This window comes from Balaenoptera musculus, chromosome 9 (assembly GCF_009873245.2).
Source record: "Balaenoptera musculus isolate JJ_BM4_2016_0621 chromosome 9, mBalMus1.pri.v3, whole genome shotgun sequence".
Classification (NCBI taxonomy): Eukaryota; Metazoa; Chordata; class Mammalia; order Artiodactyla; family Balaenopteridae; genus Balaenoptera; species Balaenoptera musculus.
The window spans coordinates 86,788,889-86,801,345 of record NC_045793.1 but is presented as its reverse complement, the minus strand read 5'-3'; the positions used below and the strand labels follow the sequence as shown (position 1 = coordinate 86,801,345).

General features: G+C 35.0%; 1 protein-coding gene and 1 non-coding gene across 2 annotated transcripts in view; both read left to right on the top strand.

The window, feature by feature from the left end:
* Window positions 1-12,457, top strand: part of PHTF2 (putative homeodomain transcription factor 2) — a 154,281-nt gene that overhangs the window by 73,018 nt on the left and 68,806 nt on the right. Inside the window, 4 exon segments of the mRNA XM_036863228.1 lie at window positions 5,839-5,908; window positions 6,479-6,637; window positions 10,538-10,703; window positions 11,629-11,793. Coding sequence (XP_036719123.1) covers window positions 5,839-5,908; window positions 6,479-6,637; window positions 10,538-10,703; window positions 11,629-11,793 — 560 coding nt within the window.
* Window positions 8,850-8,922, top strand: TRNAG-CCC. The gene has a single exon. It is a non-coding gene; the product is annotated as a tRNA-Gly (tRNA).

Below are 12,457 nucleotides of genomic sequence, written 5' to 3'. Positions count from 1 at the left end.
GATGATTTTTCTTTTTTTGCTCTTCAGCATCTTTCTGTTCTTTTAAAATTTAATTTCTAATGATTATTTTATGTCAGCTCTTTTCCCCTTTCACTTGTCACCTTATACTTCTAGTTTGCTTTTCCTCCCTTTTGATGCTGTCATTGCTCTGTACAGTTTATTAAACTGGTAAGTGTTTCAGGATTTTTCCCGCCTGAGTGATCCTGTGCAAACGCTGCTCTGCTTAATTGAGATCTGCTTTTTGGTGCTACTAACAGAATGACTTGAACGCAAATAGAGTTGCTGAAAAGTTGGTCATTTTTTGAAAGAATTTAGGAAAGTAAAGCATTAATTGAAATGTTTTTGTAGTTCATAGTTTCTTCTTGAACATGTAATCATTTAACGCTGATAAGACATTCTCTTAGGCTACCTTGCTAACATGGAAACTATTTTTTAACTAAATTTGTTCTGTTTCTCAGCAATCACACCTTTTCAGTAATAAGATTTATATTTTTCATTTGCATAGATGATACTAATCAGTGTGTTCCTGCACGAGCTAAACTTAATATTGGCCCAGAGAATGTTACTTTGGTTGCTTGACAGTTTATATTTTGTGCAGAAAGGTTTATATTAGATTGAAAACCAATGTCTATAGTTACTTAAAAATTTCAGTGTTTAGACAACTTAATCATCTAGAATGAAGAGGGAGATTCTTTGCCATTTGTTAATTTTAATCTTTGAACTATTTTCATGAAGAATTAATACAGTTAACAAAGTTGCAGTGAGCACCTACTATGTCTTAAATATAAGATTAAATCATGGGGACAAAAAGATAAAATAGATTATAATTTTGTAGATGAGATACATAATTATAAATGAGATCAATTCAATTAAGAGAGGGATGTGTAGTTCTCTCTTGGGATGCAAAGTGGGGAAGCAGCCCTGGGGAGGTTAGGAAAGATTTCACAGAGGAAGTGACTCATGAGCTGAGTTTGACAGACATTAGAGAGAATGAGGAAAACATTCCAGACAGAATGAAGAGCATATGAAAATATACATGAAGGAAGGAAGGAGCATGACTGACTTAGAATCCTCAAGGGACTTGATGGCTAATAGGTTGGATGGAGGAGGGCGATTAGAGTGATTAGGAGTAAAACATGAAAGGAAATGGAAGTCAGATCTTGAAGGGGCTTAACTGCTTTACTCAGGAGTCTAGGCATAATCTGGGGAACAATGGGAGAGACACTGAAGGATTTTAAGCAGAAAAAGCTACCTGATTAAATTTCTATTTTAACAACTTCACTAAGGCAGCACTAAGTATGGTGGGAAATATTAGAAGAGGAGCAGATACAGAATTCTGTTTTAGAAATATCCAGGTGATACTTGGGAGAGAGACTGGGGAGTCCTCAATATGTAAAGTGTGTGAGTGTGTGTGTGTGTATAAAACATTCTGTCTGGAATGTTTTCTTCATTCTCTCTAATGTCTGTCAAACTCAGTTCATGAGTCACTTCCTCTGTGAAATCTTTCCTAACCTCCCCGGGGCTGCTTCCCCACTTTGCATCCCAATAGAGAACTATACATCCCTCTCTTAATTGAATTTATCTCATTTGTAATTATGTATTTCATCTACCCATATATATATGGGTGTTTTATGTATTATACACATTATACAGATACAGCTGTAGGAGTGAGTGGATTTACACTGAATGATGAGAGAAAAAGGCTGAGAACAGAACACTGGGAAACAACATTTAATGGATAGGTTAAAAAAAAGAGATGTAAGTGAAGGAGGAAAGACAAGTGAGAGATCCATGAGACAACGGTCTGAGACTATCACGAAGAGCTGGAATGGTTAAATAAAGAGCAGCAGAGAGGTCTAGTAAGATGCCTTGAAATCTTTTATTTTCTTTGACAGTCTTCAACTTGTTGGACAGGGAATGTTAAGTACCTTGAGAGATTGTGTTACCAGTTGGCACATTTGGATGTGTTTTGAAATTTAACCCCCTCCCCAAAATATAAATAAATAAATAAATAAATAAATAAATAAATAAATAAATAAATAGCTAAGACTTATAACTTGTTTCTGAAATTTGTCCTTCCTTTAAAGATAGTACTTTGTAATAGTAATTGAAGAATTAAAAACAGTATAAAAACTTACTTTTGTTATTTTGAATTAAAAAGGTTAATTTGTTGACAAGCGTAACATTCTTGTTAAACATTCTAGTGGAAGCAAATTATAGTGTAAAATAATTTTGTATTTATTCTAAGGAAGGTAGGGAAGTGTGTAACTGTGGTGTATTAATGTTAATATTTGATTTAAAAGAACAAAAACACTGTACCTGTTGCTTAGAGAACACTAACAAACGTATTGAGTTTGTCCTTTTAGGTAATCGATTCTTTTATTATCTGTCAAAGCAGTGAGCAACAACTAAAGAAATCAAAGAAAACCATGAAAATATATTTCTTGGAATTTTTTTTTATATTAAAGACCCTAGTTGATATTGCTAAAGTGTAAAGTCTTTTGTGAGTTGCAAGTGATTTTTTCTTAAACGTTTTAGAAACTATAACTGAAAACTGCAGTTTTCTGATCACCTTGACCCAAATTTAAAAGTAAATGTGGACTTTCCCCGTGTTTTAGTAGGTACTAGAGTTGTAAAGCTTCAACAAAACAAACTATGTTATTTAAAGTCATTGTAAAGGAAAAAAGGGATGGGGGAAACTAAATAGGATTTCCGGAAAGTGAAACTGATGGTTATGTCCTTTGATAGAGTCTCCGTATTATAATAGTTCCATGCATGTGAAGTCTGGATCGTTGACCAGAAGTACTTTCTAAACTTAAACAGAACTTGTAAGCTTTTTGGCTCAACATTATCTGTGTGCTTAGATATTTTTAAAAGTTCAAAACTTCATACTATTTGTGTCATTGCCCTTTAGGAATGTACTACAGGAGTGTAAGTGTATATGCAATAAAGACTATATTATTTGGATTCTTGGAGATTAATTGTATTCATAGTACTTGATAATTTCTACTTTCTAGTTAAACCAGTAGTTTAAAAAATCTTTTTCTGAAACTAAGTTAGTTTTCCTTTTTTGTTTGTTCACTCACTTAAACTTCTTGAAGGTTCATAATTATATTTAGTACTGAAAGCTATGCTGTTTTGTGTGAACGTAGTTTAAACCAATTTAAAAATTGTCCAACTTAAAATATCTACTTAATTAAAATCACATTTTATGAAGGCTGACACCTCGGTACTAATATCTTTTATTTTTGTGAATAAAGTCACTAATGTTAGAAGATTTGTCAGTGAAATTTTTCTTTATCTTTCTTTAAACCTTTTACATATTCTGATAGGCTACCTTGAGGGGGAAGTTTTGTCAAAATTGGCAATTATGCTATGACTTTACAATGTAGCTCAAAATAAATGTTTTAATAAAATATAAAATAGGAAATGAACCACATATTAAAAAGGTCAAGTAGAATGAGCATGTTGAAAAACAACATAATTGCATAAATCAAAACAATTTACTATTCCTTTTATAAGGGCTTTAAGTTCTTAAAACAATCTTGATGAAAATTTTAGGTATACAGCAGTAAATTAAGCTTCAGATTTGTTATAAACATTGGCAGTAAGGTTATTTTCAAAGTGCTAGAAAAATAATATATAAAAGACAGAAGTAAATTAAAATGTTACTGTTTTCAAATTTGTTGGCACTAATAAAGGTAAAATATCATAATAAACTTGATGCCAAATTTGAATAGTGCTTGATTAATGAATTTTTGTTTAAATATATGTATTATTAATATTGCCTTTCCAATTTGTAAAATATTGGGAATGATTTATAGTCTATCAGCCACTCTGTCATGACATTAAAATGGGAAATGAAATACAGATAGAGTTGTTTCTTATTATTTGCATTAGTTATGTTCTTTCAAGTCGCCATGAACACTGAATTAGTGAATATTGACTGTTGCTCTTAGGAGAAATACAGAGTTAAGTTCCTGCGAGTCCCTAGTCACAACACTTTCGTCAACTGATCAATACATAACCTTGTTTTATGACACCTTATTTAATATATGTTGTTGATCCATTAACACTGAACTCATGGCCAACAGCTCATGCCTGAACAGAGCTTACCTAACACATTTTCTCAGTGAGGCACGTCGCAGCCTTCTTGTACGTAGGAACACTGGACCGCATGTCAACACTATCTAGGGAACCATTTTAAACCACAAAATTACCGACAAAACACAAAAAATGCAAAAGATTTGACGTTAAATAGACTGTGAAAAGGAACTTAAACGAGAGCTGAAACAAGAAGGCAGAGTGTTGCCTTGTTTGACCTCAGCTGGGAATGTGAACATTGAGTGACTCAAATTTTTTTCCACTCTCACTCTCTGCATGTCTACAAATGACTGCAAAATCACAGCGGGTATTGATTTTAGGGACCAATAAATTTTAGTGAATAGGTGAATTTGCAAATATGGAATCTATGAATATGAGGATTGACTGTATATAAGATTATCATGGCTATGTCTTCAACCCTCACCCTTCTTTCTCTTTCGTTTTTGTATCTATGGGTAGTTTGCAACTTCACATGGACAGACTATTTGAAGGAGTTCAGAGGTTAATTGCATCTTGATTTTAGGGTACATTTTTGGTTTAAACATCTTAGTTAATTCTGAGCTCAAATGCTGTCTTATTCTTTGTTTTAGATAAAAGCAGTACTTGATCAAATTTTTAATTTAAGGGGTCATTGTTACTTGGATTAGGGCTAAACAAAGGATTTACTGCCCAGTTACTTGGTTGATTGAATGAACAATAAGCAAATCATTGCAACACTGTGTCATCGCTCAGCACTTGGATTCCAAGGAGTTTAGCCTAAGCTCCTCCAATTCTTAACATCCTAGTCTTAAGTTATAAAGTGTAATTTGTTTTTTGATAGTTTTTTCATTGATTTTGATCTCTACCCCTACTCTAACTCTGTACACTGATGGCAGAAACTTAATCTTAGTGTTCAATAATTCCAAGTTGAAACTAATTCAATTCATGTTTTCTGCCTTCTCCCTCCTCCTCCTACTGGGCATGGCATCTAAGTTATGAGGTGATAAGGTTGCATTGTGGTCTGGTTAGTGGTTGGCATGTGAAGATAGTGGCAACCATGAGATGTGCATCATCCTCTCTGGGTCTCACCCCTACATGCTGACATCTGCTAAGAAGTCTGCATCCCTGTCTGTTCTCAGCTCTGTGATCCATTGCTTTCTGCAAGAATGCCCCCAGCATCACACCTTAAGGGCCCTTCAGGGCCACTGCTCTCCTAGCCAGCTTCAACACTTTCCTGTGCCACACTGGGGTCACCACAGTCTCCTGGACCATCTCAGGCTGTAATCCAAATTGATTGGTAGCAATAGTCTTTGTTTTAGAATGATGCTTTTAGTAATAAGTAGGCCTGACGTGTTGCATATGTGCCTAAATTTACCCTTTGGGAAGGTAATAAAATTTATTACAATACTACAGTTGTGTTCCATTTGTAACAAATATATAACGTGTTAGTTTTTGTCCATTATATTACTTAAAGTTTTCCTTCTTAATTGAAATTTTTAAGTGTTGATTCTGGGTTTTAAAAATATATGTATATATAATGAATTTCATTACTACTTTTTTATTGAGTTATAATTGACATATTAGTTTCAGGTGTAAACCATAATAATTCGATATTTTATGTATTGAGAAATGATCCCCACAGTAAGTCTAGTTTAAATAATTGTCCCCATACATAGTTACAGTTTTATTTTTTTCCTTGTGATGAGGACTTTAAAGATCTACTCTCTTATCAGTACTACTTTTAATATATTACAGGGGTTAAGGAATAAACCAAAGAAAACAGCACATGTGAAACCAGATCTCATAGATGTCGATCTTGTAAGAGGTGAGTCTTGAATAAACAAATGTTTAATGAAGTTAGAAATTGACCTTGAAGAAACAGAATTCAAAATGGGTTAGATATATATGTTTGTAGAAATAGAAGCAATGTGAGTCTAAATGAAGTCAGAAATAGTATAAAAAAAAGAGAGGATGGAAGCATTTAAATATCACTGACTAGTCTTTTCTCCCACTAAGAATCATTCCAAGAACCAACAAGTGTAAAGGAAAAGCAGCTCGTATTTACCTAGCAAACTATAAGGCTTGTTATAAAAATTAAAGTGGTATTTCTAATTCCTAACTGGAACTGACATTTGAACATTGTCTTGTATTTATAAAATATGTGGGAGAAATTTTGCTGTTATTCAGTTAAAAATAGTTTTTTTTTCAAAGTACCTGAGTTAATATGATAACATGAATAATGTTTTTAAAAGCGTCTCCTACCCAAAATTGGACGTTTCCCACTCATAGTACAAAATAAAATTTCATGTTTTATTGTTCTTCAAATGTTGAAATTTTTTCTTTAAGGAAATTAAAGAGTCATAAATGTTCTCTGTCATTTTGTTACTTTTCTCAGGGTCTGCATTTGCTAAGGCAAAACCTGAAAGTCCATGGACTTCTCTGACTAGAAAGGGAATTGTTCGAGTTGTATTTTTTCCCTTTTTCTTCCGGTGGTGGTTACAAGTAACATCAAAAGTCATCTTTTTCTGGCTTCTAGTCCTTTATCTTCTTCAAGGTATAATTGATAGAAATGCATTTTGCTTTTAACTTTCAGCATATTTTGTTCTTAGGATTACTAAGGCTTTTTTATTTCTAACATATGCAAACTACTACTGAGTATGAAAATAAACATTTATTGTGATATTTCATTTAATAAGACACAACTAGTTTGGTATTAAAAATGGAGAAAACAAAGCAGTTATTTTCTAAAATAATTTTATGAAAATTTGAATCTGTGGATGGCTAAAGAAAAATACAAATTGAGAGGATTTTTAAAAATTACAGTCTCTTCCAAATGCAGCCCGACATACACATACACACCAGTCTTTTTTTTTTTTTTTTTTTAAACATCTTTATTGGAGTATAATTGCTTTACAATGGTGTGTTAGTTTCTGCTTTATAACAAAGTGAATCAGCTATACATATACATATGTCCCCATATCTCCTCCCTCTTGCGTCTCCCTCCCACCCTCCCTATCCCACCCCTCTAGGTGGTCACAGAGCACTGAGCTGATCTCCCTGTCCCATGCAGCTGCTTCCCACTAGCTATCTATTTTACATTTGGTAGTGTATATATGTCCATGCCACTCCCTCACTTTGTCCCAGCTTACCCTTCCCCCTCCCTGTGTCCTCAAGTCCATTCTCTAGTAGGTCTGTGTCTTTATTCCCGTCCTGCCCCTAGGTTCTTCATGACCTTTTATTTTTTTTTTTAGATTCCATATATATGTGTTAGCATACGGTATTTGTTTTTCTCTTTCGGACTTACTTCACTCTGTATGACAGTCTCTAGGTCCATCCACCTCACTACAAATAACTCAATTTTATGGCTGAGTAATATTCCATTGTATATATATGCCATATCTTCTTTATCCATTCATCTGTCGATGGATACTTAGGTTGCTTTCATGTCCTGGCAATTGTAAATAAAGCTGCAGTGAACATTGTGGTACATGACTCTTTTTGAATTATGGTTTTCTCAGGGTATATGCCCAGTAGTGGGATTGCTGGGTCATATGGTAGTTCTATTTTTAGTTTTTTAAGGAACCTCCATACTGTTCTCTATAGTGGCTGTATCAATTTACATTCCCACCAACAGTGCAAGAGGGTTCCCTTTTCTGCACACCCTCTCCAGCATTTATTGTTTGTAGATTTTTTGATGATGGCCATTCTGACTGCACACCAGTCTTTTTTTTATGCAGCCTTGAAGTTCATTTTTCCTTTCTCAGCCGTGTTTTTGTTTTTCCTCTTAACCTTTGTGTTCTGAGACTGTCCTCATTCTGTGTTGGAATTCTACGTGCCATGTACTGTTCTAAGTGCGTTTCACAGACACTCATTTAATACTTAACAACAACCCAGTGAAGAATGGGTACTATTATTATGCCTAGCTTATAGACGCAGGACCTGAAGGACCCAAGGGCCCAAAGCCACACAGTCACCAAGGGTAGCAGAGTCCAGGTCGAGCCCAGGCAGTCTGACCTCGAGCCACATGCGTCACACCTCTGGGACGCTGCCTCCCATCACAGCAGCCCGCAGCGCAAAATGCCCAGCACTCCTGAGCACTTGCAGCCTAAAAGAAGAGGCCGCTCACATTCCATCACTCTAACAAAGCAACGATTTTAGTTTGGTGGTACCCTTTCAGTCTCTTTAATGTCTTTTATTTTTTTAAAAAACACAATCATAATCCTGAATGATTATTTAAATATGTTTTATCAACAAACGCTAAGTAAAAGATAATATCTTTTAAGTAAATGAAAATACAATAAAAATGAAAGACTTCTATTTAGGTAAAATTGTTTTTTTTAAACCAGGGTATATCTTATATACATAAGAGGGAGTGAACTTGTAGTTATCTTCTAAGGCTCTCTAGTTTACCTAGAGGAGAACACTTTCTTCTAAAGTGGTCAGAAATTGCAATTGCTTATTAGAGTGATAATTAATCAGTACCATTCATTGTAACCACTGTGCATTGTGCTTTTTTGATATTGTTGCTTTCTAGTATTTGAAGGCAAACAAGTTTGCAGTGTAACTAGTTCACATATTGTGGCTGAAATTCACTTACTGGCTTGCCTAAATTAAATAGGGTTCCGGTTAGGGAACACAGCTTAGATCAGGCATGAAAAAGAGGTATTTTCAGTTCCAAACCGAAGTTTAACATTATTAGTGTTTATAAGGATTGAACACTGAACACTCTCCTAGTAAATCTGAGTTTAAAAAGTGACTTAGGGACTTCCCTGGTGGTCCAGTGGTTAAGACTCTGCACTCCCAATGCAGGGGGCCTGGGTTCGAACCCTGGTCAGGGAACTAGATCCCGCATGCCGCAACTAAGAGCCTGCATGCCACAACAACAACGACAAAAAAAGAGCCTGCGTGCTGCAACTAAAAATCCCGCATGCCGCAACTAAAGATCCTGCATGCCGCAACAAAGATCCCATGTGCCACAACTAAGACCAGGTGCGGCCTAAATAAATAAATATTAAAAATAAAAAGTGACTTAATCTGTTCCAAGTTACGTAGCCAGTGACAAAGCCGTGATATGACCCTAATGACCCTCAGCAGTCTCCTAGTGCTTTTAGAAACCCCTGTGCTTCCATCTCCTTGCATGTTGAGTAGGATATAGTGCTCTGAGTTATGTCCTCATTCTCTGTCCCACCTTCATCTCCTGAAGAGTAGAAAGAATCATTTGCAGTCAGACTGGGTTTTATATAACTACTTAAGTTTTTCACTTCAGTCACATGCCTTTTAAGTATCTCAACTATGTATTCTCAGCTCCATCCCTACTTCTTGCTTCTATCATGCCCTTATGTCTTTTACCTTCTGTCCATTTACCTTTTAAATTACAAATCCAAACCAGCCTCTTAGGTTCTAAATTTTCCTAATTATCATTGCCTTCAAGATAAAAAGCCAAGTTTTCAGTCAGTCTCTTATTGAATTTCTCCCCAATTTTAACCAGACTAAATTAGCTCTTCACTCTTTCTTAAACATTCTATGCCTTTTTTTGTAACCTATATGCTTTTGGGGTAACTCTTTTTGCCTGGGTAGCCCTTTTTTCCTTCTACGTACTTGGTCAACTACTTATTCTCTCAGAGTTACATTAACTCTGAGAGTTAGTCATCAGAATTCCTTCGTAAACCTCCAGTTTAATTACATATCTTTCCTATCTATCATACTCTATTAGTCTACTCAGGCTACTATAACAAAATACTACAGACTGGGGGACTTAAACAACAGAAATTTATTTTCTCACAGTTCTGGAGACTGGAGGTCCAAGATCAGGGTGCTGTCAGGATTGGTGTCTGTTGGAGGTTTCTTTTACTGACTTGTAGACGGCCACTTTCTTGCCGTATCCTCACATGGCCTTTCTTCTGTGCATGAGCTGGGAGAGATTTCTGGTATCTCTTTTCTCTTATAGGGACACTGGTCCTTTTGGATTAAGGCCCTACCCTTATGATTTCATTCAACCTTTATTACATCATATAGGCCCTATCTGTTAAGATAGTCACATTGGGGGTCAGGACTTCAACATTTGGAATGGAGGTAGGGGGCACAATTCAGTCCATTACAGGTGTTTTAATTATTTCTTTCTATGTCCCCCGTTTCCTCTAAACTGAGGAGGGTGTCTGTGATCTTACCAAGAATGCCTTTAGATTTATGTGTCTAGTTTTCATTTCAGTATTAAGGTGTGTACTTTAGAGATCATGTTGGCTGTTACCCTGTTCCAAGAATTTATTTCTGAATGGCATGGTTAGCCAGGGGCAAACAATAAAATAGTCTGAAAGAGCTTGTCTGGAGTAACTTTTAGACTCATTTAAATTTAGACAAATTATCTGGCAAGGAACAATGTTAGAGCAATTTTTAAAGTTTTGAGGAAGTGACTATCAGATCTATAATTAAGTGTATTTTCTTTCCCTTTTTGTAGTTGCCGCAATAGTACTATTCTGTTCCGCTTCTAGCCCACACAGCATACCTCTGACTGAAGTGATTGGGCCGGTATGGCTGATGCTGCTCCTGGGAACTGTGCACTGCCAGATTGTTTCAACGAGAACACCCAAACCTCCGCTAAGTACAGGAGGTAAAAGAAGAAGGTACTGTCTGTTTAAAAGTGATGTTTTTGTAGACTTTTGTAATTTGAATCCAGGCTTGTTCTTGACTTGAATAAAATGTTATCTTGTAAAGTTGCTTTTTCAAATAAAGCAGTGAGCTTCAGAATCAGCTACTGAATGATTTAGTTTCTGTTATTTGCTTCAGAGCCATTCTGAGACCCCATACCTGTTTTTGTTTTTGTTTTCTTTCTTGAAGCTCATTGCTGAGGCACTTAATATCAATGTAGGGAATACACGTTAACTGGCATTGCTAATAATTCCCACTGTTTACAAAATCTTGTACTTTGGCAAAAACAAAAGTCAGGGAAATTTTTCAGCTAAATTCCATTTATTAAATGTCATTTGAAGCTGTTTAATATTGCCCTTTGACTAAGTAAGCATAGCAAGTCTTACTGGCCACTTAGCACAATGGAGTTATGTTTTAAGGGTCTTTGGGAGCAATTCCTCTTTTGAATATTGTTGCTAAGAGATTGCGACATTTGCAGTTTTGGGATATTGAGATTTAAGCCCTCTTTATTTTGAAAATAATAATACCTCATTAGATAAATAGCACTGCTGATCACACAGATTACAATTCTCTCCAATTTAAATTTTCTTCTTTCTTCATCTGCCAATAGGTGGCATTCAAATAGGGAAGGACTGCTTTTGTAAATATCTGTCCAATGCTGTCCTTACAGCCTAATATCCACTGACCTGTCAGTATGAGCAAGGAACAGTACCTTAACATTTATGGAAATTGGTCTTGAATATATACTTAATATTTGGCATAACTTTTATCCAGCAATCTGAATTTTACTATGTATTAAAGTTCTTGTGTTTATGTTTACCAAACTTTTAAATGTACTACCGAGAAAGTGGTTGTTAAAATTTTAAAGCTACCTTCCACTCTTAATCTTTTCTAATGAAGGAAATTAAGAAAAGCAGCCCATTTGGAAGTACATAGGGAAGGAGATGGTTCTAGTACCACAGATAACACACAGGAGGGAGCAGTTCAGAGCCACGGTACAAGCACCGCTTACAGCGTTGGCACTGTCTTCAGAGATCTCTGGCATGCTGCTTTCTTTTTATCAGGGTTTGTATTTATTCAAGACTTCATATGGCAGAAATGCACTATCCCTTTTCTGGCACTCGAGTCTCAGGTAATGAGTACTAATGACTAAATATGACAGCCCTATTATGGATTTTATTTTGATAAGTTATAATGCTCTAGGTAATGAAAAAATAGAGACCATAAAGTTTACTTTGATATATATGTAAATACATCTATATGAGAATGAATATATACCATCAAAGTATATTCAGTTAGGATTTTTTGATTTTAGTTTCTTTTGTGATTTCTCAAGCACTATTTTATTTCTATTAAATTGGGTATTTTATTTTTATCGGCACTTAGGTAAAATTGGCTTTATTAATATGGCATGTGAGTTGTATGACTTTTTTTTAGCCTCAATTATCTAAAATAAAACATATAGGTATTGTTATTTGAAAGAATAAAATATATACTATAATATGAAATTCTGTTTTTGTACTTTGGGTTTTTTGTTTAGTTTGTACCATAATAAAAATTTACCAAAACTGATGAAAGTTGCTAAGTTAATAAATCAAGAAAAGGGATACTGCAAGTAACTTATTTACGGTCACTTTTGTTAACTTCTCTACTAATATCATTGTTTTATCAGTTTGTGATTGTGCTCTTATGATCAAGTTTATCATGCATTATACAATTAAGCAGTTTT